We start from the raw sequence: 26,667 nt of genomic DNA on the forward strand, positions 1-26,667 counted from the left end.
ATCACCGAAGAAACTGTCCCAAATGAAATCAAGGAGGTACTAAACAGTTATGCCGACATAATGCCAGAGAGCTTACCCCAAACATTACCACCTTGTCGAGGCATTGATCACGAAATCGAACTCCTCCCCAGGGTTAAGCCGCCAGCGAAGAACGCATACCGGATGGCTCCGCCCGAGCTAGCCAATTTGAGGAAACAACTGGATGAGTTGTTGACGGCGGGATTCATCCGCCCGACGAAGTCACCTTACGGAGCCCCCGTACTATTCCAGAAGAAGAAGGATGGGACGTTGCGTCTGTGCATAGACTATAGAGCCTTAAACAAGGTGACGGTACGCAACAAATATCCACTGCCGATAATATCCGACTTGTTCGACCAACTTCACGGGGCCAAATACTTTACGAAGTTGGACTTACGATCAGGGTATTACCAAGTACGTATTGCCGAGGGGGACAAGAGATCAAGTCCTCATCAAGCTGAAACTAGAACAGATCAGATTTCGCAGTCGAAAGGACCAAAGACTAGTTCGAAAATATGAAGGCCCGGTTGAAGTCCTTAAAAAGATCGGGGATACCTCATACCGAGTTGCACTACCCGCATGGATGAAAATCCACCTAGTAATTCATGTGAGCAACTTGAAGCCCTACTACCCCGACCCAGACGACGACCAACGAAATGCAATCACGAGACCGGACATCGATCTGGACCAAAAAGAAACCAAAGAAGTAGAGGAGATCCTAGCCGACAAGGCTAGAAAGATAGGAAGACCTGTATGGATGATTCGTGAATTTCTTGTCAAATGGAAGAATCTCCCTACAGAGGAAACCAGCTGGGAATGCGCCGAAGATCTGAACTCTGCCACCACCCACATCGCAAGGTTTGAAAGTAGTCGGTTGACAGGGACGTCAACCAATTTGGTGGGGGAGGATGTCACGGTCATGCTCGTCCAGGGCGTGTTGCCCATGGCCGCATGACCATGACAAGCCAAACCCTTGTCATGTCTTTTCATTCTAGTGTTTTTACTTTTGTAGTTCTAGGGCGTATGACGCCTCAAAAATATCATGTCTAGGCCTGCCAGACATGAAATGCTTCAAAATGTACTACGGGGGGATATAACTAGTTGTCAACTTCTCCCTACCCAAGGTTATATATTGTATGCCGTTGTTATCTCTCTCTTGCTTGCTTATATAACTGTCTCTTTCTAAAACCTCTCTTTCTAAAATCTCTCTGCCCTAGTTTTCTAAACTCTTCTTTTAAAACCGAGGCTAGAGGCTCGATCATACGTTGCTTGGCCGTAGGCGACGCAAGAACAAATTGGCTTAACTCACTTATCGTTGGAAAGTGAGTGCCGCACAATCGCTAGTCCGCTGCCTTCAAAAGTGCGATTGTGTCATCTAGCACACCCTAAGTGCCCTTTAGCTCACCCGAAATCCCTCTATCCCGTGTGGAGATTAACTCCTTTATAAACACCCTTGAATCTAAACCGTCTTTTATACACCCGACCTGAATATAATTAAACAGATTAAGATATTATATATTCGACGACAATATACCGACCAAATTTTAACGGTTAAAAGATCACATCGAAACGAAACCCAACTTCCAATCAAAGAATGGGAAGTATGTGGAACCATGACCCAAAAAGTTAACAGAGTTGGGTCCCCATTGGGCCTCTAAGGTCCCACTAGAAATCACCTGAGTAGAGCCTAAGCCTTGTGGCTTGGGCATCTGCCGCCATTGGTCTTTATGCTTTCCTTGTCGCCTTGCTCTGTTTCTTTTGTTCTTCGAATGCCCTGACGACAGCTCTGCTTCCTCCATTTTTCGACTACCTCTTGGAATCAACTACTGTTCCACTCTCCCGTGCCTCCACGTGATCATTTTCCATGATTCTTCTTCTTCTTCTTCTTCATGAACAAGCAATACAATCCAGTTTTGATTTCCACTTTGCAGGATTTGTTCGATTCCTTGCTGTTCCGAAGCGCCTGTTGCCTTTTTTTGCTCTGTTGGATACCTCACCTCATTTCTTTGATTCTTACAGGTGCATTTATTTACATGTCTTTTAAACCTTCGATGATAGCCCACCATCCGCAAATCCAACAGTGATTTTCGATGATTCACTTGGAGAGAGTGAGCTTTACTGTTGGTATGAGCTGCTAAATTTAGTATGGATATGATTTGTTCTTTGTTTTGGTTTTAAATTTTATGTTAATGGAATTCGATGGTGGGAGACAGAAAGTGAAAAGGGGGTTCCCCTGTTCTTTCTCTGTCTCGAGGTGTTTTCTTCTTCTCTCTCTTGCGATTTTCTCCCTTCTGTTTAGCTTCTAAGAGGTATCTGTTCGTCTGCCTTGTGCCGATTCCTGGTTTTTTTGTTTATTTATTTATTCTGATGTAAATCAATTCAGTTTGTACTTCTATTTGTTTTCTGACCTGTTTGTTTTATTTGTTCATTGTGAGCAATGTACATTGAATAGTTCTATGGAACTTCTGTTTGGTGGACACTTAAAATGATGCTTTTCGATTCATTTTCTATATTCTTTCCCTGGTGTATTTGGTTAGCCAAGTTTGATATACCTCTCGCTATCCCTTTGACTTCAGTTCATGAAAAATTTAATAATTTGTGCTAGATTAGCCAAATAGTCGCTTCAATTTTCTCGTCATTTGATTTCCCTGTTTGTAGGAAATTCTTTTTTATATAATGGGGTTCATCACAGTTGGAATGTTAGTAATTACGTTCTTCTCCTATTGCAGTTTGTTGTGTTCTTTTATATTGGAGGCAGGGCAGGACTTTTGATTCAATAGTGTTTGTATGAGTGCATGGATTTTCTAAAATGGAAGAATCATTTCTTGACCTTAACCATCCCTACTGCTGTTCATTTTCTTTTTCTATTGGTCCCCCCCTGCCTTCAAACAAAGTGCAGCGACTAGGGATTAGGTCGATCGAGGGACATCTTCTTTGCAGCCTCTCCTAGATATATATTTATTCATTATAGATTGTGATTTTGTGAGCTCTCAGAGTAGAGATTTTACAGTTAATATGGCATATGGATGATGGTAGTAATTTCCATAATTTAAGGTTTAATTTAAATTAAGGTCATGAAAGAACTTACAAATCTTGAAAGTAATACATCGAATGTTAATGCAGGGGGTGCAAAAGAAAATTTTACATTATTTCGTGCTTGATTATCTACTTCTCCAAGCCATTGCGTTCCATTCAGAAAATTATGGAACTGCTAACTGTTGATTTTATTGTCGTTTCTCTTGTCTTAATAAGAACTCTTGGCTATGTGCGTGATGTATGTACCATTTTTTCTGTTCCAATATTTTGCACCAAGATGCAGCCACCTACTCTCAACGTTATATGGTGATGGGCATTAGAAATTACACCGTAAATTTTTGTTGGCAAATGGGGGTTTATTGTGGTGGAGATAATTAAAGGTCTGTTGAAAGCCAGGTTTAAAAACGATTTTCTCTTTTTAAAAATTAAAAAACAGTTTTTGATTTATACATCTTGTTTGGTAGAAAATTTTTAAAAACAGTTGTAAGAACAAAACTCTTTCTTATAATTTGTACGCAAAGCAATTTTTTGGAAACAACTTTGTAAAAATACTCCCAAAAAACCTTTGAGATGGTGACGGTGAAAGTGAACACTTCCATTTGATTGTCGTATTTTACATTTTTGAGGTCTTACTTGCCCTTATTTGTGACGATTTTTAATGTATTTCAGAGCTGCCAAAGTGGATCCAAGCATAGATGAAAGTCATGGATGTCACAATTAGGAAAGCATGACCAGTGCTCATGGAAGATATCCAAGGGTAATTTTTGTCCTTAACTGAGTGAATCTCTCTTCTCCATTCTGTACCTTTCAACACTGTCATGCACCTGCACACATGGTCATTTAACCTCCGTGTACATATTTGAAGAGCATTTATTTTTTCAGGCTTACCGAGAATGTGCTCTCAAATGGAGATGTATATATTGGAAATTTTAAAGATGGGCTGCCACATGGGAAGGGAAAGTACACTTGGTTTGAAGGAACGATTTATGAGGGTGATTGGGAAGATGGAAAGATGGCAGGTAAGGGAAAGATTATCTGGCCATCAGGAGCAAAATATGAGGGTGATATCTCTGATGGTTCTCTCCATGGTTTTGGCACCTTCAACTATTCTGGTGGATCTATCTATAGCGGAGCTTGGAGGATGAATATTCATCATGGGATAGGACGAAAGATATATACTAATTTAGACAGTTATGAAGGTTCTTGGAAAGAAGGTAAACCTGAAGGTTGTGGTAGACACTTCTGGAGTTCTGGAAATTCTTATATTGGGAACTGGAAGGGTGGGCAAATTTGTGGTAAAGGGATTATGAAATGGGTAAATGGTGATTATTTCATTGGGTTTTGGTTGAATGGATTTAGACATGGATCTGGAGTCTATCATTTTGCTGATGGTGCATATTACTTTGGATCATGGAGTAAAGGTCTCAAGGATGGAAAAGGAACATTTTATCCAGCTGGAAGCAAACCACCATCACTGGAGAAGTGGCATAACTTTCTTGGCTATGATATTGATGGAAAAGGTTTTTTATCTCGTACGCTTTCACTAAATTCAGAGAAAGAAAAAGCTCTCAGGCGTGGTCTTAAACACAGCTTTTCAGAGAGGATTTCTCACACTGGAATTTCAAATCCAGGAGGACTATCAAATTGGCCTACATGGATGGATGAAAATTGGGGATTAAGTGATCCAAGTCGAGAACCATCAGGTGATAAATATTCTCATGTTGTGTCACATACCTCAGATCAAGGTCAACATAATGTGTTGCCACATAATGATAGAATGGCTTATGAAAGGGAATACATGCAAGGAGTCTTGATACAAGAGAGGGTTAAGGACTACAAAAAACTACTGCACAGAAGCAAGAAACAGAAGAAAACGACAGTCAAAGAAGCGAAGAAGGTGTCATGTGTTAACTTCTCTGAAAGTCATCGCAGCTTCTATTTAATGCTAAATTTGCAACTTGGTATAAGGTAAATCTGTTAATTTTATGACTATTTAGGTTAACTTTGTTACTTTGTATGGCTCTAATATGGAGATATCATCGTGAAGAAAATGCCTTGTAGAGAAAACTTATAAAAGCTAAATAAACTCCTACATCATGTACTAAATCGACCCCTTCCATCTTTTGCAAAGGGGCCATGTAAGTACATAAAAAAGCACCAAAACCTCATTACCAACCGAATCCACCATAGGGTGGGTGGTGGAGGAAAAACATCTTTGTGGACTAACCCTTGGATTGAAAACACCATGCTAGTCTTACAGTATTCACTTTTGTATAGACTTTTTCATAGCCAAGTGATCACGATCAAAGAAACATAGAATGATGACCCCAATTTTATTGTCTAAAGAAGCATACTCATTGACATGACTTTCTAATGCTAATGCTGACCGTCTCTCGAAAATCTTTGACGATGGACATGAGGAAAAGATAGAAGCAATAAACCCCATGCTAGGAAAGACAATACTGAAAGGAAATCACCTTTAAAAGGTGAAAGTTTTTCGGTTGGGAAATAGCACATAAAGCCATTAGAACACGTGAAAATCTACAAAAAAAAAAAAAAAAAAAAAAAAAAAAAAAAAAAAAAAAAAAAAAAAAAAAAAAAAAAAAAAAAAAAAAAAAAAAAAAANAAAAGAAAAAGAAAAAAGAAAAAAGAATCTCCATGTGACTCTATTTCCAAATTAGTGTCTATATGTAAGAAAGAAAACGATTCACAAAACCACTTATTTATGCATTGCACATACGCTCAGAATTTATGGGCAAGGATTTTCAATATTTTTGGATGACATCTCACTTTTCCCAGGGAGGTAAAGGATTTGTTGGTCATGGTCACAATGTACCACCCCTTCAAAAATGAAAATACCCTACCATGGAAAAACCTCATCATGACTTTCTTTTGGAATATATGGAAAGAAAAACATCAACTGACTTCTACAAAATTCTTTGACGATGTTGTTTACCACGCTATATCTTGATGTAAATTGTCTAATATTTTTTCTTCCTATAGCCATATCTTTGTAAATTGGTAGGGTCTTTTCTAAACATCATGGATAATACATCCTTTTGGAAATTTCAAACATCAATGAAGTTGTCTCTTAAAAAAAAAAAAAAAAAAAAAAATATATATATATATATATATATATACACACACACAACTTTACTAAATAGAATGAGAATGATTCTCCCATATTTGGTCTTACAATACTATCAACACTCATCTTCTCTGCTTTGTCACAACTGTGACAAGTGTGTTTAACAGTATCAAAATTTTCCTAATGCGCCTCTAGCTTATCAATTAACATTGGCTAAGTACCAGGATTCTGGCATTAAATTTCTGGCGCAGTATGTAACCTTTCTTGATGCCGATTTTCTTGAGATAATTTTAAATGAGTTTTCTGAGTTGTTGATATAATGGTATGAGTTGGCAGTGCTTACTCCTTGAGAACAAAAGTTGAAGGTGGTTCTTTTTGGAATATTTCATTATTCAAATGATTTTCTCTCAAATTCAGGGATTAATATCTTTCCCAAATGAAAAAATAATGCTAACTAAAGATCCTAATTGGAAATAATGCTTCCTAAAGGTTGTCTGGAACTTATTTTTAGGCCTGTTCACGAGGACTAAACTGAATTAAATAATAATGCTTACTAATTATTCTACTTGAAGTTTTCAGGTATTCTGTTGGTAAGCTTACTCCAGTTCCTATGCGTGAAGTTCGATCTTCTGATTTTGAAAGACGGGCTAGAATGGTGATGTACTTCCCTCGAAAGGGCTCTCAGTTTACGCCTTCACACTATTCTGTCGACTTTTGTTGGAAAGACTATTGTCCTATTGTTTTCAGGTAGTAATGATCTACTTCACATCGTTTATTTATTTAGTAAAAAATTTCTATAAAAGATTATGCATTAAAATCTCTGGATATACTTCTGATTGCTAAGTTACCCACCAATAACATAATGATGTTGTTCTTTCTCCTATTTCTGGCATACTAGATCCCGAGGTTGGATGACATACTGTTCATTTTTTCAATATGCTTCGACTCACAGACTACTTTTAAGCGTGGAAGAAAACAAACAGTTCAATTATTATAGATTTCTATAATTCTTTTCTACAAGCACTGTATTTTCTCTCCTTTGTTGTAGTTTAAAGATCTTTTAAATTAGACAGATAATTTTAGAAAGGAACTGTACTATACAATTTAAATAAGAAAGTAATACATAAGATTTCCATTTTCCTTTCTTCTAATTTGATAATATGAGAAACAGGAATTGTTTGACTTGTTTTTCACAAAAGCTCTGACGGGTTGTTTGGGGGAAGGGTTGGGCTTAGGTAGCCTAAAGGGTTAGGTAACTTGTTTATACAAAAGCTCGTAGATATAGCCTATAAATTTATTACCCCAATAAATACAATGATTTTTTTGCAATAACATAGAGCCTTATGATTCGGAAGTAAGAATAATTGTTTTCCCCTTTTTTCTACTCCATTGAATGGACGTTATCGAAAGAAATAAATGATTTCCTCTAATTGCAGAGATGAACACTGTTCTGTTAAGCACTGTCATAAGCCCTATTCTCTAGGACCAAGACCTATTCTCAAGGTCTTAGCTAATATTTGAAAGTCTGTTAGTTTATATTTAGGTTTAGTAGAAGGCTATATAATGCCATTCTTTCTGCTGTTGAAATCATCAAGCTTTGTGTGCAATATTGTATGCCTTGAGTAAATTTGGTGTTGTGAGTACATTTGTTCCGCTTTCGGCGCACAACAAGTGGTATCAGAGCCAAGTTGTGGTATTTTGGGGTATTGTGAAAGCTTGGGCCTCATCGACCATTAGACGTGCTCACAATCGTGTTTATTCTCTTGAAAATCAATTTTCAAGAATTGTGGTTTTGAGTTTCATCCAGATTAATTATTGCAAATGGCAGAACCATCACGACGTGGATCGAGAGTGTGGAGTTCCAATCTCGAAGTAGAGAAATTTGATGGAACCAATAATTTTGGTGTTTGGCGAGGCGAAGTTAGCGATTTGTTGGTCATGCAAGACCTCGATGTCTCTCTCCAAAAGGAAATGCCTGAAGACATGACAGAAGCAGAATGGACGAAATTAAATCGGCAAGCCTGTGGAATTATTCGATCCTGTCTTGGCAAGGATCAGAAATATCCATTTATGAAGGTTACCATGGCGAAAGAATTATGGGACAAGCTTGAAGCGAAATATATGAAGAAGAGTGTGGAAAATAAACTCTATTTGAAGAAGAAACTCTTCCGTTTTGATTACAAGGAAGGCATCTCAATGGCTGAGCATTTGGATGATTTTAACAAAATCATCACTGATTTGCTCAATCTTGATGTTAAGATTGATGACGAGGACAAGGCGTTGTTGTTATTAAACTCTTTGCCGGAATCCTACGAGTTTTTAGTAACGACCCTACTACATGGAATCACTAATATTGATTTTGAAGATGTTTCAAATGCCTTAATAAACAATGAGATGCGAAAGAAGGAAAAGGAGACGTATCAAAGCTCTAGCTCAAATGTTCTCACTGCTCATGGAAGGACTTCCAATTGGAAAAAGAACGAATGTGGAGAGTCTCGATTAAAGTCGAGAGGTAGATCTGATAATTGGAGAAAACTTGATAAAAATGAGTGTGCATATTGTCGACAGAAAGGTCATTGGAAAAAAGATTGTTCGATCTTAAAAGAGAAGGGGTCGAAGTCCAATGTGGTTAGAGATGACGACACTGATACAGATGATGCCTTGACAATCTCCCTATCAGTCAGCCAAACCAGTGAATGGATTCTTGATTCTGGGTGCTCCTATCATATGTGTCCCAACAAAGAGATGTTTTTGGACTTCAAAGAGTTCAATGGTGAAGTTGTCTATATGGGAAATGATAGTACTTGTAAGATAATGGGAATCGGCTCAGTACAAATCAAGATGTTTGATGGGGCTATACGAAAACTCAAAGATGTGAGGTATGTCCCTGACTTGAAGAAAAATTTGATTTCACTTGGCGTTTTGGATGCGAGTGGTTATCGCATCATTTTGGAAGGAGGGAATTTGAAAGTAGCTCGTGGAGCTTTGGTGGCAATTACAGGAACTAGAAGAGGTAGCATATACTACCTCAACGGAACCACAATAATTGGGCATGCTGCTGTGGCAAGTTCGAAAGAACAAGACATATCGAAATTATGGCACATGCGACTCGGGCATGCTGGTGAGAAGGCGCTTCAGACACTGGTGAAACAAGGAGTCCTTAAGGGTGCCACAACTGGAAGAATTGATTTCTGTGAACATTGTATATTTGGCAAACAAAAAAATGTGAAGTTTGGTACAGCTATACACCAAACAAAGGGCATTTTGGATTATGTTCACACTGATGTATGGGGTCCCACAAAGAATGTCTCATTGGGAGGAAAGAGGTGGTTCGTCACCTTTATTGATGACTACTCGAAGAGAGTTTGGATGTATCCCATGAGGCACAAAAACGAGGTTCTCCAAATCTTCCTAGAGTGGAAGAAAATGGTAGAGAATCAGACGGACAGGAAAATCAAAAGGCTGAGATCAGACAACGGGGGAGAATATACTTATGATCCATTCCTTAAAGTATGCCGAGATGAAGGGATCGTTCGACACTTCACTGTTCCTGGTAAGCCACAACAAAATGGAGTTGCTGAGAGAATGAACCAGACATTAATAGAGAAGGTTCGATGCATATTGTCTCAAGCAGGATTGAGTAAGGCATTTTGGGCTGAGGCTCTCAGTTATGCAGTTCACTTGGTGAATCGTTTACCTGTTTCTGGAAACGGTGGGAGAACTCCGCTTGAGGTATGGTCAGGTAGTCCTGTTAGTGATTATGATAAATTGCATGTGTTTGGGTGTCCTGCTTATTATCATGTGACAGACTCAAAGCTGGATCCTAGAGCAAAAAAAGCCAAGTTTATGGGCTTTAGCAAAGGTGTGAAGGGCTATAGGTTATGGTGTCCAGAAACAAGTAAGATTGTTAATAGTCGAGATGTGACATTCGATGAGTCTGGAATGTTTTTGCAGAAAATTGAAAATAATGACGAGGCATTGAAGCAGGTGGAGAAGGTGGTGTTCTCTCCTGATGTGGTTGCTCCTACTGAAGAACCTATTGACCAGGTAAATAATAACTTTGATGTCTTAGAACAGAAAGAGCAAAGTCTTGAGGAGCAAAGCCTTGTAAATGAAAGAGTGGAGGAACCTGAGTCAATCGCCAAGAATAGACCACGAAGGGTAATTCGAAAACCTGCAAGGTTTGATGATACGATAGCATATGCTTTCTCTTTGATTGATGGAGTTCCTAACAGTTACAAAGATGCTATTCAGAGCCCGGATAGCTTACACTGGCAAGAGGCTGTGAATCAGGAGATAGCATCATTGGAGATAAATCAAACTTGGGATTTGGTACAACTTCCAAAAGGTAAGAAGGAAATTGGTTGTAAATGGGTTTTTGCAAAAAAGGAAGACCCTTTTGGTATACGTTATAAGGCTCGACTTGTGGCTAAAGGCTACGCACAAAAGGAAGGTATTGATTACAATGAAATTTTCTCACCTGTGGTAAAACATTCTTCGATTCGAATTTTGTTGGCTTTGGTTGCTCAATTTAATCTTGAGCTTGCACAACTCGATGTAAAAACTGCTTTTTTGCATGGAGATTTGGAAGAAAAAATATATATGACGCAACCAGTTGGTTTTCGAGTAGTTGGACAGCAACATTTAGTATGCAGATTGAAGAAATCTTTGTATGGGCTGAAGCAATCCCCTCGCCAATGGTATAAAAGGTTTGATCACTTCATGGTAGAGCATATGTATACTCATAGTCAATTTGACCATTGTGTGTATTATCGATGTCTCGATGATGGATCGTTTATCTACTTGCTCTTATATGTTGATGATATGTTAATTGCTTCAAAGAGACAAGTGGAGATTGATAAACTCAAAGATGAGCTTTCTAAAACATTTGAAATGAAAGACTTAGGCAATGCAAAGAAAATACTTGGAATGGAGATAGAGCGAGATCGAAAAAAAGGTACAGTCTGGTTGACTCAGTCTCAATATCTACGCAAGGTATTGTCAAGATTTAGTTTGAATAATTCAACCAAACCTGTTAGTACTCCACTTGCTCCTCATTTCAAGCTTAGTGCTTCCATGTGTCCAAGTTCTGACGATGACAAAAGATATATGGAGAACATTCCTTATACAAATGTTGTTGGTGCGTTGATGTATGCTATGGTGTGTACTCGACCTGATCTTTCACACGCAGTAAGCATGGTGAGTCGTTATATGCATAATCCTGGTAAAGAGCATTGGCAGGCTGTAAAATGGATTCTTAGGTACATTCTTGGCACTATTGATGTTGGTATTAAGTTTCAAAAACAAGAAATGTTTAATCTTGACAATCGTGTAGCTGGTTTTGTGGATTCTGATTATGCTGGTGACTTGGATAAGCGACGATCTACCACGGGTTATTTATTTACTATGGCCGGTGGACCTGTGTGTTGGCGCTCAACATTGCAGTCTACTGTTGCATTGTCTACCACTGAAGCAGAGTATATGGCGGTAACGGAAGCTTTTAAAGAAGCTATTTGGATGTATGGTTTGATCAATGACTTGGGTATTTTGCAGGGACATATAGATGTATTTTGTGATAGCCAGAGCGCTATTTGCTTGTCAAAAAATCAAGTCCATCATGCTCGTACAAAACACATTGATGTCCGTTTTCACTTTATTCGAGAAATCATTAGCAAAGGGGATATTCGTTTACTAAAAATTGGAACTGCTGATAACCCTGCTGAAGCTTTTTGATCCCGGAGATTTTGGGCCGAAGATCAGCACAGATTTTGTCTTCTTTGGTCGGGTGGCGGGTGGAGAATTAGAAAAAGCATTCAACCCTAATTTACATAGCCTTCCTGGACACAGATTTTTCCTCGGGGCGGGCTTTCCTATCAAAAAAGAAATAGGGGATCCGGGCCTTTTTTGGGGGATAGAGGAGTACTTGGCAGCTGGTGGTGGGTTTTTGGGATGGTATGACTCGGCTCCCTGGCCCGTAGCAACCAATACTTCCCCCCGGATATGTTGACAAAGGTGGTCGCTCGTGAAAAGTTCTGCCATTGTTTGGATCTCATCAACGTCGGAAGGAAGGAGTAGTGTGTTGATGTGGTAGCAACCAAATTCGCTATCAACTTGGAAATCTTATGACAAGGTGGAGATTGTTAAGCACTGTCATAAGCCCTATTCTCTAGGACCAAGACCTATTCTCAAGGTCTTAGCTAATATTTGAAAGTCTGTTAGTTTATATTTAGGTTTAGCAGAAGGCTATATAATGCCATTCTTTCTGCTGTTGAAATCATCAAGCTTTGTGTGCAATATTGTATGCCTTGAGTAAATTTGGTGTTGTGAGTACATTTGTTCCGCTTTCGGCGCACAACATGTTCTTCTTGGCTATCAACTTAAATTGGTAGTTATCACATTATGATGTGAAAAATGTATTTCTTCATGGAGATCTAGATGAAGAAATCTACATGAGTATTCCTCTAGGATTTGTACGCTCAAGTGGTAAAGTATGCAAATTGAAAAAGGCCTTGTATGGACTAAAAAAATCACCCATGGCATGGCTTGGAAGATTCACAAAGATAATGAAAGACTTTGGGTATAAGCAAAGTCAAGGAGATCACACTCCCTCTATAAAGCACTCATAATCAAAGGGAGTTACAGTGCTTCTAGTTTATGCGGATGACATCATAGTCACTGGACATAATGAAGAAGAAAAAACTGAACACGTTAGGAAACTGATGAAAGGATTGGATCCACATTATAAATTGGGAGAGTCAAACCGAGGCTAGTGAGGAGGCTTATATATCTAACTCACTTGCCCAAACATAACATGTTCAGTGAGTGTAATTAGCCAATTCATGCGTAATCTACCGGAGCCTCACCTTCAGGCAACATATAAAGTGTTATGTTACTTGAAAGGAACTTTAGGAAAAGGAATTGTGTTCATACAGAACAATTCCCTTGCATTGGAAGCTTACACTGATGCTGACTATGCTGGATCAATAGTGGACAGATGATCTACTACTTAGTCTTGTACTTTTCTTGGAGGTAATTTAGTAACATGGAGGAGTAAAAAACAAAATGTGTTAGCTCAATTAACTATTGAATCAAAATTTCGATCTATTGCACAAGGGTGATGTGAACTCTTATGGTTGGAGATAGTCCTTGATGACTTACAAATTAAGGGAGAAGGTCCGATAAGTTGTACTACGACAACAATTCAACTATCAATATTGTACATAATCCTATCCAGCATGATAAGACAAAACATATTGAAATTGATTGACATTTTATCCGGGAGAGATTAGGGAGAGATTATTGAAGAGGATGATATGCATTAATTATGTGCCTTCATAGCTTCCACTAATAGATATACTAACAAAAGGACTTCCCAAACTCAATGTTTTATAAGTTGGTAGTTAAGTTGTTTATGAATGATATCTAGTCCTTAGCTTGAGGAGGAGTGTTGAAGGAATGGAATGACCTTGAATTAAGGACAAATCGTGTAATTTCTGGCCTTAAGTTAAGAGATATTTGTGTAATCCTATTAAATAAGGAGAGTAGTTGACCTCCGTAATTTATCTGTATTGTTATATAATATCTACACATTTATTTAGATTTATTGTTAGTTAGTATTTAGAGATTTCGTTTCTGTATTATAAAAGGAACCTCTCTCAAAATAAGAATATTTTGTGCAACTAGAGTTAATTTCTGCCTCCCCTCCATTTATTTTATCCAGCAAACTTTATTGGGGTTTGTTCTTAGATTTAGTGGTGTCTCAAGTTTTTGTGAAACAGTATTCTCATTGCTTCCACCGTCAATTTTATCGTTACAAACATTTCCATTGATATTGCATCGTGATTGGAATAGAGAATGTCTTTGCGTATATGCCTTGGTCTTAGTGGTAAGCAACAGACATTGGATAACACATGAGAGCCATGAGTCAACTTTATTGTTTCGACTTTGCCTCTAGGCCGAGTCTTTCGGTTCGACTTTGCCTCTACAACAACACGATCCACGCTTTATGATGCCATCTCAAGTCTCGAGATGTCCTCAGTTTTTGTTGCTCGCTTGGGCTCGCTTATCCAGAATTGACCCATGAGTCAACTTTATCGTTGTGACACCTTGAACATCTATCCATTCGGGTACTTTTGAGGCATGAATTTTTTCGTGTCCATGTCAAGTCCTTTATAGACACCATACAGGAGAACGACCCTATATACCAACCTTTGACTTAAGGGCTGGGGCGTTATGTTGGCACATCCATACCATTCGACACTATTCTCGAAAGCCTATTTTCAAAGGAAGATGCCTAAGATGCTTGCCCACACCATGACACATGTATGTGCCATGAGATAGCTCACTTAGGCCATAGAGCCTAGGGGTGGTGGAGAGCTAACACTATGTCTCCTCCATAGTACATTTTGAGATATTTTTGATCTGGATAGAGTAGATGTGATTTTGGTGTACGGCTATACGACCTCGTAAAGCATCCATTGGGTGTTCGATTAGCACCAAATTTGGCGAGTTTTCATATTTCATATAGATGGACTTAACTCCAGAGCCGTATGTTGAAATTCATGTTGGAACCTTAACTTTTAAGGTTATGGCCCGGTGCCTTACCCAACTCTATTCGAACATATTTATGATACTCTTGTGACCATCATTCTCTCAAATTGCTTATGCTTCAGCTTGACTTTAATGTGCACTCTTCTTGGTGATTGAATGATGCATTGTCCTCCTTAGTAGCATCATGACACTTGTATGTCTTGGTTCTCATGTGGTTAGACGGGTGCCACTTGCAGTCGCCGTCTTGTCGAACTACACGTGGGGGTCACAACCTATTATTTTCTTAGTGTGGTTGCAACACTTAGCATCAATAGGGAGTTTTCCCTTGGAGAAGGATGAGAAGGCCCAATTTCAAGGTCAACTCAAATCCACTCCAAGTTAGAATTAAACTGTCAAGTATAACATCTGAATCCTCACTAAAATCCCAAAATTCCTCTTCTAAGACATCTTTAGCCACCCCCAAAGTTCCTTGTGTGGACCAGAGGACATATTTAGGGATGTAATGCAATTTTTATGGGTCAAGCAATACCGTTTGACAAAACATAATAATTATTCTCCCTCATTGGGCTTAATGTAGGATGCTTCCTTTCTTCTTCATTACTATTAAATTGTTCTTCATCGCCAAACTTCTTCAGCCATACCAACTGATAGTTTTTTTTTTTTGTATTTATTTCAATGTCCTAGTTGTTACACTCAAAATAGTAGCCCAAAGTATGCCCATGGCAAGGGTTAGCTTAATTTTCAAGGGCTCTAGGTGTTAAATTTGTCTAAAACCGTATATCCTTATCTAGACCTTTTCTTCTTTTTACTGTGATTAATTTGTTGTAAATCTTTCCCTTTTCACAATTCATTTTTTATGTATTAGTATTTTATCATATTCATTTGCACTCTGTAATGTACTGATATGTTTTTCTTCGTTCAAATAATGATCATAATACGATTCTTTTTCATAATATTAGGAATTTGAGATTGATGTTCAAACTAGATGCAGCCGAGTATATGATGTCCATATGTGGTGACGGTGGTCTTAGGGAACTCTCGTCTCCTGGGAAAAGTGGAAGTATCTTTTACCTTTCTGAGGATGATAGATTTGTGATCAAGACTCTGAAGAAATCTGAGTTGAAGGTTTGAAGACATTAAACTAAAGATTCCTGGCTTGACTTTATTAGTTAGTGAATTCCCATACCCTTTTCCTATCATCTTTAGTGCATTTTTTTAAAAAAAACTCAATTATGATGGTTTGAAACAATTACATAAAGGTGCTACAAATTTGATTTAAATTTTTTTTTTTTTTATTGTTTTTATCTTCTATGGAAGACAAGTACAGAGTTGGTTCTTCAAAGTATAGTTTTTTTTCTGCATTGCAGTAAACTCGTCCTAAAAAGGCAATTCTACTGTGCTTGCATGAATGTCATGTCTGAAAGATGAAATTTCTTTATAAATACATTCAAATCATTCAACTTCAATGTAAATATGTTAGGATGGTACCTTGAAATTTACATATTATTGGCACCAAAAGAATGGGGGAGGACAGCAAGTTTAACTGGTCTGGTTGATAAAGTGGTTTAGAGGTAATTTTGGTTTTCTTAAGCTAAGAGAATGCAGAGAGTTGCATATATGGATAATGTTGAGGAAATATATTGAGAAGTCTACAAATTTTGGAGGACTCAATCATTGGTAATCTTTGTTAGTTGATATTTAGCATAGGGAGGGTATATGGGCTCTTGATGTCTCTTTGGGTATTTTTTTTAATGCAGACAATACAATTTCTCTCCAATAAATCCTACTGTTCTATTGCGCAGGAAGGTATGCGCATTCTAAGATTGCTTTTAGGGCAATGATCTTTGGTTGATAGAGAATAAGAAGGTATAGACAAAACTAGTTGTAGGAAGGCTTAAGGCTTTGAGGGCTGGGCACATCTTTAAGATTGGTTTGGAGTAGAAGCGTTCCGTGTTACTGAATTCTCTCTCATTGGAAATGTAACCTCCGTCAATGGCATATACTAAGAAAGCATCATTCTAGATAGAAACAAATTCTTTTCTGTGGATTTAATCCTTGCTAGAAGGACAGGTTCAGTTAGATAAGAGAATCAAATCAACGGTGGAGAAGTTGTGATGGCACAAATAATGGAACCTTGAAAGGACTTTTTTCTTTCCCATGACCTTGAAATTCTTCAAGAACTCAATAAGTGACAACAACTTCTTATAGATACAAAAATCCACCAACTAAAGGAGCTGTATAGAAAATTTGAAGTTATCATGGATAAGAAAACAAATTTCTATGTTCCTTTCAGTCCAGTTTTCAAGGCTTGCTCTTCCTTCCATGAGTGAGAGGATTAAACAAGAAAAAGGGGTGCCCTCAAATTATCTTCATTGTGGTTCGTGCTACACCACAGTAGAGGTCGGTGAATTCTTTGCTGATGTAAATTACAAAAGGGAGCTTTGTGATACTCTGCTCAATATCTAAGAATGCAAACTTAGATATAAGAGGATATTTAATAGAGTATCCTCATGTAAACAACTTTGTTATGAAGAAGATATTATTACAAAATTTGCAAGAATAGAGCAATATAATACAAGAAACATGGTCAATTGGAGTTCGATGCTTGGGAGGGACAAGAATATTACACTCGCAAGTGGAATCAATATTCGAATTTCAATTCCAGCAGTTCAGAACAATAATACAAGAAACATGCCCAATTGTTTTGGACAGACCCCTTTCTTCTAGCCTTGACATATTCAAAGAGGTTCAGCCTGTTCACCTTGGTGTTTTATTTGTTCTACCATTGATCTTGTGACTAATCGTGTACAAAAAAGTATTGGTAATGGTTTATCAACTTCTTTCTGGCATGATTCTTGGTTGAGTTGTGGTGTTATTGTGACAACTTTTTCTTAACCTTTTCAATTGATTAGTCTCCATTGTTTGGTTTCTGAAGCCTGGATTGACTCTCAAGCAGCGTAGAATTTATACTAATGTCGTGGCTTAAATAATTTAGAGTTCGCAGAATGACTTGGTCTTTCAAATCTACTCTCCCTGATCAATTTCCAGAACTATAATAATGATATTTGGATTTGGGCCCCTGATCCTTTTCGTTCATTTACTGTTAAATCTCTAATGGAGAATTTTGTTACATCAAATCATGCATTGCATAAACAGAATCTTTACAATGTGAGTTGGAAAGATGTTTATCAAATAAGATTAAATTTTCCTTTGGGAGCTTAGCCTTGGTGTAGTCAACGACAGAATTCAAAGGTGAATGCCACATATTTATCTTTCTCCATCTTGGTTTGTTATGTGTTCTTTCAATTATGAACACCCTGAACATTTTTCCGGCATCTCCTTTGCTACGAGATTTTGGAACATGATCCTTCCTGCTGCCGTCTGTTTGTTAGTTCTTTTTTATTCTTTTCACTCTCTTGTTGGAGTTTGTTTTCTTAAGCATTAGTCTCTTTTCATTTTTTCAATGAAAAGTTTTGTTTATTGTTAAAAAAAAATTAAGACCGAGGAACAAAGGATGAAGAAAGATACAAGGATGTCAAAGAAAGCAATGGTTAGATATGGGTTTGTTGAAGAAGAATTCAGAAAGTTGTGAAATTAGATGAGAGATGGTTTCAGTAGACAGTTGGAGAATTCACGCTCGAAAGAACTGGCGTACTAAGCTTTCGATCACTCTATTAAATCTAAAGCACGTCTTTATCAAGCTCTCGAACAAAGAAGATATGCGCCAAACAAAGAGAAGTTTTTGATTGAAGGATTGATGGTTTAGGGTTTTCTGCTGGAGCCATGATTTGTCTCCGCAATAGTGATCAAATGCATGCACCTATGTTGGGTAGGGCTAGTCTCTTATATGGGATACTTCTAAATCATAATAAGCTATGAACTCCGACTCGTTGGAGAATTCTCACCTTTGAGGCCACACCAAGAACCCCAATATCATTGTAAAGGGTTTAAATCTTCCAGCTCTCAAAAGAACAGCATTTTTCCTCCGAAAGAGTTATCAATTGCTACCTTAAAACACTTTTTTGTCAATATGACTAGAATGATGAGGAAAAGCCCCTGATATCAAATTATTCGGATCCATATTGAAATGGCTAATGAACTGACAAGAAATGTATGTGAAGAACTGAAACAAAGCTCCTGATATCCCATTTTCATTGTATGCTAAGAACTACTATGAACAATAAAAAACATAGCAAGTTGTCTTTTCAGGAAGATACCCATAGAGCAATGACGTCTTTTCTTTTAGGAATGATCAGATTGGTAAGAAAACATGTCAGAACCTCACTAACATCTATTTCCTTTCTGCAGGTTTTGCTCAAAATGCTTCCTAAGTATTATGATCATGTAAAAGAATATGAAAATACTCTCATTACAAAAATTTTTGGTCTCCATCGCATAACAATTAATGGTCGGAGCAAGGTATCAACTCTCTGCTATATGACTATCTTATTTTCTGCAAGGCGTGTTGGTTGGCTCCTATCATAACTTCACCTTTTTCTTATCAGGTACGCTTTGTGGTCATGGGAAACATGTTATATACAGAATTAAGAATTCACCGCCGTTATGATCTGAAGGGCTCAACTCTTGGGAGATTTACTGATGGAGATAAACCCAAAGATGTTATAACAATGAAGGATCTCGATTTGTCGTATGAATTCCATATGGACAAATTATTACGACAATCCCTTTTCAAGTAAGTTCCTACTCTTAGAATTAAATCTCTATAGGTAGCACCTGGTCCAAGTTCATCAAATATTGTCTGTATGAAGTCTAGATGAATTATATGTTTAACTGAATGACAGAGATTAAATAAGTTCTAATTTTTAACTTAAAATTATGATTGCAGTTGGAGAATGACATAAAGTTATAAAAAACATCACCCAAAAAACTGGAAACTGGACATGGACATGTACATTGACTATGTAACAACCCAAGCCCAAGATGTTGTTTTTTTTGGGCTTTTTCTTTTGGGCTCCCCTTCAGGTTTTTTAAAATGTGTCTGCTAGGAAGGTTTCTACACCCTTATAAAGAAGGCTTTGTTCCCATCTCCAACCGTTGTGGGATCTCACAATCCACCCTCCTTTGGGGCCCAGCATCCTTTCTGGCACTCGTTCCTCTCTCCAATTGATGTGGGATCTCACAATCCACCCCCTTTGGGGCCCAACATCCTCGCTGGCACACTGCCCGCTGTCCTCCCCCTTTGGGACTCAATGTCCTCGCACACCGTCTTGTGTCTACCCCCTTCGGGGCTCAACATCCTCTCTGGTACACCACCCGGTGTCTAGCTCTGATACCATTTGTAAGAACCCAAACCCACTACTAACAAATATTGTTCTCTTTGGGCTTTTCCTTTCGGGTTTTCCCTCAAGGTTTTTAAAATAGGGAGAGATTTCCACGCCCTTACAAAGAATGTTTCGTTCCCCTCTCCAATCGATGTGAGATCTCACCAAATAAGTTGGCTCAAATTAAAAAATGGAGATTTTAAATTTGTATTCCATTTCCCTTTTAAATATGTATGAATAATTGTTTAAACTTTTATTTTAAATTTCTATTGAATTTTCAACATAGCGCCAATGCCTTGTAGGTTTCAATTTTATCCTTTTTATTCTAACATTTTTAATACATTTCCACCGTTTGTATAAATAATATTTTAATGCCATTTCACCAAACCAATATTGAATTTTAGCAATTGCTGATAGTGGGACAAAAAGTAAAACTATTAAAACCTTGAGGAAAAAAGTTAATTAAGGATAAAATCACATAGCATCTTAAATTTAGTCACTTAACAGGATAATAACCCTCAACATATTTCAACAATAATATGATTTTGTCCACTTCGGGTTCAGGTGTACATCTGATGATTTTGCTTTTGGTTTTATCTCAAAAGGTCTTATACCAAGGTGATATTTCCCTTTACGTCTACAACCACAATTTTCTCTTTTTAGCCCATGTAAGACTTTGTTTGTACACCTAACAATCCTCCCGTTGAACAAAGTACTACCTATTCCCCTTCAAACATCTATCTGTCCACCTCTCTAGCTTCAACGAGTTTTTATATCTAAGCTACCTTTTTTTTCTTCCTTTTGGAGCATACCACATGTCGAGGTTAACCACAAATCACTATTACTGTGCCCTTGAGGCTTACCTCTTTTGTTCGTCACTCAAGATGGCATGCATGGACACGGCTAGGTCTAGGTCATGACTCTAATACCACCTTAATTTGAGTGAATAAGATATTAAAAGAGGCCTCTTCAATAAAAAAGAAAATCCATAACAGATGAAGAGAATAATCCCATAATAAATAAGGAAATAATCTACCAAAATAATCTTATTTTAAAAAGGAAATACAAAGAGATTCATATTTAAAAGGGGAATATCCAACATTATCTTATTTTTCCCTCCAGATGGGCAAAATGTTCACTTAGAATGCCTCGTATGTCAATGTAACATGTCCACAAGTATCAAACCATTATTTAATTCTCCTTTCCTTTTTTCTTTACCAGACAAATTTCTCTCGACTGCATGTTCTTGGAGTCTCTGCACATAATTGACTATAGCCTACTGCTAGGAGTGCATTTTCGAGCTCCTGAGATACTGAAGACTTTGTTGGAACCGCCTGCCACAGCTCATGATCATGGTATGTTTCTTCTACCTAGACAATAAACTTATGACCTTGTTCAGTTTCTACTTTTTTCTTGGTAGCCTAAGATATTGAAACGAGGCTTTTCTGGAAAAATTGTTGTGGCAGTTCTTCATGGTGCTTAATGCTTTGTGGTACAGGATCACAGTGATAAGGTATAGTCCTTAGTTTTCTAAGAGGGTTTCAAGTGGTGGTTCTAAGAGCTCTAGTAGAAACCTCTTGGTTGCTATCTCTTCAGGATTCCTTTTTTTTCCTCCTTGTGAAATGTTTTGTTGGGAAAGGCTCAAAGATTATTTTTGGGAAGATTGTTTGGTGGTTGATAACCCTTTTATGATTTGTTTCCATAGTTGTACCATGGCCTCCATCTTGCCCTCTAGTCTCTCCTCATTTCTTTCTTTTGGCTTTCTGCGCCCCTTTTCTGATAGAGAGAGGACAGAAGTGGCAACCATTCATGTGCGTCTAGGGAGGAGGAACTGTTAGGTTTCTACCTTCAACCGTTCTGTGGACTCCTTTAATTCCTTTTTCCACTTCCTGTGTAGATCCCCAGGTAAAAGTTTCCAAAGTGGTCAATTTTTTCGGCCCTATTGTTCTGATGTAGAGAACCTATGATAAGCTTTTCAGGAAATTTCCAAACGAACAATTTCAACGGAATTTTTGAATTTCGTATTTTACTATGTTCAACTCTATGTATTCTTCTATTCATAGAGTGACGGTTTTGCATGGGAGAGTCGAGACATTTGGCCAACTTCAGAGACAACCTTTTTTTCGTGTTGTGCCTACAATGGTGCATTCTTTGTTGGTGGAAAATGAGGATATTGACCATTATTGTGGGATCCCAGTTTGCTTAGTCTTAAGGGATTGATGTTTGAGCTCGTTTTAGCTACATTTTATGACATGCTTGTTTCTTTCCTATGTTGTGGGGTATTTGGCTAGAGAGGAATAGTAGGTTCTTTTAGAGGGATTGAGAGATTGTTGAAGAGGTTTAAGAGGCAGCCAAGTTTAACACATCCTTGTGAACATTTGTTATTCTAGCCTTTTGTAACTATTAGCTTGGTCATATTGGAATGAAGGCCATTTCTACCATTAGGATTTTGTCTCTTCATGGGCTATTGTTTTTCTATGACCTTTTACATTTTTTCATTGTTCAAGGAAGCTCGATTTCTTAAAAACAAAGACGATCCATTTAGAAATTTTTTTGATATATATATATATATATATATATATGCCGACGACTCTATAGGAATTATAATTAGTATGGGTGTACATCCAACTCAAGAACCCAACCCGAATTATAAGAGTTGGGTTGGGTTGGGTTTAAAAGGATTTTGAGTTTGGGTTGGGTTCGGGTTTGTAATTCAAATTATTGGGACAACCCAAACCAATCCGAAAACCTTAAAAAAAAAAAAAAAAAAAAGCCCAAGCCCATGCAACAGAAGCTCACGCAGCCCAAGCCCATGAGTCATGTTGTCCGCCCTTGCCACCTGGCGCATCTGACTCTGCTGAGTGCAAACTGTTTCTCTCTGCTTTTCAATACACGAGATTGAATTAATAACTCTTTGTCTCTCTTTCTCTGCTCTTCGATACACGAGACTGAATAATAATTTTAATGACGAAGTATGCTTTTCTATTGTTCTCATCTTTTCATTGTCTCTTTGCTCTTCGTTTTCATCGTTCTCATCTCACAGCGTTCATCTTCATCGTTCGCCTCTTTATTTCTCCGTTGACGTCATTCTCATCTCATAGTGGACGTCAACGTCACTCACCAGTCACCTCTTTATTTCTTCGTTGTACTCTCTTCTCAGTTCTCATTTCTCCGCTCAACCTCGTCTCTGTGTTTCTTGTCGGACGTTGTCGCCGACTATCTTGCCACTCGACATTCCGTTCCACTTCCGTCGTACTTCTCCGCTTGACTTCTTGTCTCTTCTCAATTTGGAACAACCTGAACCCAACCCAAAAATAGAGGGTTGGGTTGTGAAAATTTTCGGGTTGGGTTGGGTTACCAATCCAACCAACCTAAACTTTTGGGTTGGTCCAAAAAAATTCCTCAACCCAATCCACCACGGACCATGTACACCCCTACTAATTAGTCCTACGGAAATAAAGGCACATAGCACTTTGAGGATCCTGACTTCTATTTCAATATCTTAGGGGGATTTTTTTGTCTCGCTTCCTTTTGATTACCATTCTTTTTCTTTCCTCCCAAGTGGGGATGATGTTTTATTTTTCCTTTTTTTCTATTGCTATGTTGAGGAATTTTTGCTGTTAGGGAGGTCTGTACGGAGTGTTTTTGACTAGATATGTTACCGTTCCTTAAACTAATTAGTTCCATTTTTACATGGCTATCTGTATTGATTCTTGATGTTGCCTCTACTTCTGAAGTTCATATCTAAAAAAGCTGATGATACCCATCTTCTGCAATTTCATTTTCGGTGTTTATGACCATGCCTTTTATAGCACACCATTATTCCATATGTCTTTGCTCATGGCCTCCTTCCAGCAGGTGAGTCTTCACAGGGCGAGTCAACGGTTCCTTCGAAGGCCCTAATGCTTGTAACACATGAACCTAGCAATGTAACCACTGCCCCAGGTCCTCACGTCAGAGGAGGACCGTTGAAGGCATACTCATTAGGTGACAGTGAAGTTGATGTATTACTCCCTGGTACAGCAAGGTTAGTTTTCACTCGACAACAATTTTTTTTTAGTTCTGTTTCTAAGAATTAAACTTTTAAAAAACTACATGTACCTATATCTTTTTTGTTTAGTTTTTTTCTTTTAAAAAATCATTTGAAATCTTTAGCTAAGTTTCAATGACAAAATATAGTTTCTACTGAAAACTACTTCCTTTGTAGTTTTGAATTTTGGTTATGATTTTTACAATGATATTGAAAATAGATTAGAAAACAACTGAAAATGGCTGTAAATAGTAATCTACATTTTTTATTAAAAAAAAAACAACAAAAGCATTACCAAACTGGTCTTAATTTGGCCCCTTGGTACGGCCCAAGTGTACCATCGAGTTATGGTATCTCATAAGTGGAGGTGGATGTTGTTTGTGTAGGGAAGTAGAATTCTTTCTTTTGACCTATTTTGAATGATGGTAAGACTCAAATAGAGGGACTTAATACCTCTGAGTAAAGTACTCAAGATAAGATTGAAAATTTTTAGGTACTCGACGTTTATACAAGTTGTATAATAACCATTACTGCATCTATAGTCCCATAACTCAGTTATGGAGGATTTGATCCATAACTCAGAGGATAGTTCTCCTAAAACTTGCTGCATCAATGGAACCATCCTAAAACAAAAGAAGTAACTAAAAATAGAAATGAAAGTGGAGTCTTAGAACCATTGCTATATCAATGGAGCTGGGACTCTCGTGAAGGATCATCCTTCTAAATCAAGGGAAATAACTAAAAATAGAAATGTAGGTGGAGGAACTGAAAAAAAAAACTGTATAAAGAAAAATTCAACCAACAAATAGGTTTCATACGTGAGTGTTTCTTTTTGCCATGTGTGTAACGTGTACATTTGTAGTGTCATTGTATCACCCTTCTTTTTGGCAAACTTACATTTGTGTTTGGTCTTAGAATAGTTTGTGATTTCTTCCTTTGGGTATTGGCATAGTAATGTTCATTAATCTCAAACATTTTAAGAGTTAAGACTTAACTATATCTTCTAAATGCTAAATTCCACACCATAAATCTTAGAATCTTAAGAAAGCTGCAGATACTTGTCTATATTCTTTCGCTTAACACCTTGAAATTATTTTGCTTTGCAACTCAAAATACTATGAGAAATGTGTGATTCTGTGATCCTTGCACTTTTCTTTTTTTTCTTTTTACTGTTTTGATTTGATATACAATATAATTTTTATCACCTTTGTCACTTTTTCTTTTACTTAAGACACCATAATTATCATTGCTTTATGAGATATTTGTTAATAGTATTATTTATTTAGAGGTGTTGAGAGAGATCGTGGTGATATGTTCTCTCTAGTCGGGTTTTATGTTTCTCTTTGGAAGTTGTTGACGCGGTTATTTTATAATCATTTATGAGTTCTCATTTTACAATGTATTCTTTCACTTCTTTTGAATGAACTTTTGTTTACTCGAAAAGTACCTTTAAACTCTGCACTATGGTCCAACCAATTTGGAGAGAATCAATAGATTCCTTTTCGGGAGCGATTCATCTTCCCGAACGCAGCACACAACTCTCCGTTGTACTGCGCTCTCCAAGTGTCTCAATAATATTTCTAAGCTTTCAAAAGTTTCAAATACCATTCCCATTAGTTTTAAAAATTGTTAGTACTTTATTTCAAAAATACCCTTAAACTCTTAATAGTATTTTTTTAAAAGTTATATTAATATCATTCAACTTTTTTTAACAAATTTAAAAATACTTTTATCTTTAGTACTATATTTAAAAAATACCTAAAAAGTAGCATTAACACCTTTTAACTTTATAAAAAAAAATTCTTAGTGTCAATGTATAGATGAAAATTGTCTATCGACACCTCATAGATTATCTACAAATGTTTAAATGTTACCTCATTGATTATCTACAAATGTTTTAATGTTACCTCATAGATTATCTACAAATGTTTTAATGTTACTTTAGTTCATGAGTCTTTTTAAAAGTTTAAGGGTATTTTTTAGATTGTTTTGAAAGTTCAAAGATATTCTATTGAAACTATTGAAAGTTTAGAGGTATTTTTAAGATAATTGCAATGTTAATGATATTTTTTTTATTAAATTTAGCCTATGTATAAAATCCCAAACAATATTCAAATGAACTTTTGTTTTAATAAACTAAATGGTCTAATATACATTGTTCATAATGTGAATTTCTGCTTCTAGCTACGATGTAGTATATAATTAGCTGCCAGTTTCTTTACATATATGCATATCCGTGCAGATTTCGCGTGCAGTTGGGAGTAAACATGCCTGCCCAGACGAGTCACAAGCTTGTTGAAAACGAGCCGGAGTCCTCAGAAGTAGAACTTTTCTATGATGTAGTTCTTTACATGGGGATAATAGATATACTGCAAGAATACAATGTGAAAAAGAAGCTCGAGAATGCGTACAAGTCCTTACGATATGACCCTCTTTCAATATCGGTCGTGGAACCTCATTTGTATGCCGCTCGATTCAAAAGTTTCTTGGAGAAGATCTTCCATGACTTACCATGAAAATTGTAAGTAAACCATCTTGTCTTTGTGTTCTGTTTGAGTTGTGCTGTCTCTTTGGTTTGGTTTGGTTGTGCTTGTTGTTTTCAGTCATTCATTGTAAAGATAAGTAAATGCTTATACAATAAATTGACCATAACTTTATATAGC

The 26,667-nt window shown here is 37.2% G+C and overlaps 1 protein-coding gene across 3 annotated transcripts; it reads left to right on the forward strand.

Moving 5' to 3' along the window:
- Positions 1-1,737: 1,737 nt before the first annotated feature.
- LOC111486632 (phosphatidylinositol 4-phosphate 5-kinase 8-like) lies at positions 1,738-26,667 on the forward strand. 3 transcript variants are annotated; one of them, XM_023133812.1, is made up of 10 exons: positions 1,738-2,142; positions 3,724-3,811; positions 3,937-5,022; positions 6,722-6,889; positions 15,652-15,817; positions 19,001-19,111; positions 19,198-19,385; positions 21,196-21,329; positions 23,830-24,001; positions 26,247-26,667. In XM_023133812.1, exons 2-10 carry the CDS (start codon positions 3,795-3,797, stop codon positions 26,518-26,520), a joined length of 2,316 nt encoding a protein of 771 aa, XP_022989580.1. In that variant the 5' UTR covers positions 1,738-2,142; positions 3,724-3,794; the 3' UTR covers positions 26,521-26,667. The 3 variants fall into 3 exon arrangements, with proteins under 3 accessions (XP_022989580.1, XP_022989582.1, XP_022989581.1); XM_023133814.1 differs by having other exon boundaries at positions 23,833-24,001; XM_023133813.1 differs by having other exon boundaries at positions 1,738-2,037.

This window comes from Cucurbita maxima, unplaced genomic scaffold, assembly GCF_002738345.1.
Source record: "Cucurbita maxima cultivar Rimu unplaced genomic scaffold, Cmax_1.0 Cma_Scf00011, whole genome shotgun sequence".
NCBI lineage: Eukaryota > Viridiplantae > Streptophyta > Magnoliopsida > Cucurbitales > Cucurbitaceae > Cucurbita > Cucurbita maxima.

Coding starts and splice junctions, on each gene's coding strand:
- LOC111486632 (XM_023133812.1), top strand. Junction 15,818..19,000: donor TGAAGAAATCTGAGTTGAAG/GTTTGAAGACAT, acceptor TCCTTTCTGCAG/GTTTTGCTCAAAATGCTTCC. Junction 19,386..21,195: donor TTACGACAATCCCTTTTCAA/GTAAGTTCCTAC, acceptor TTTCTTTACCAG/ACAAATTTCTCTCGACTGCA.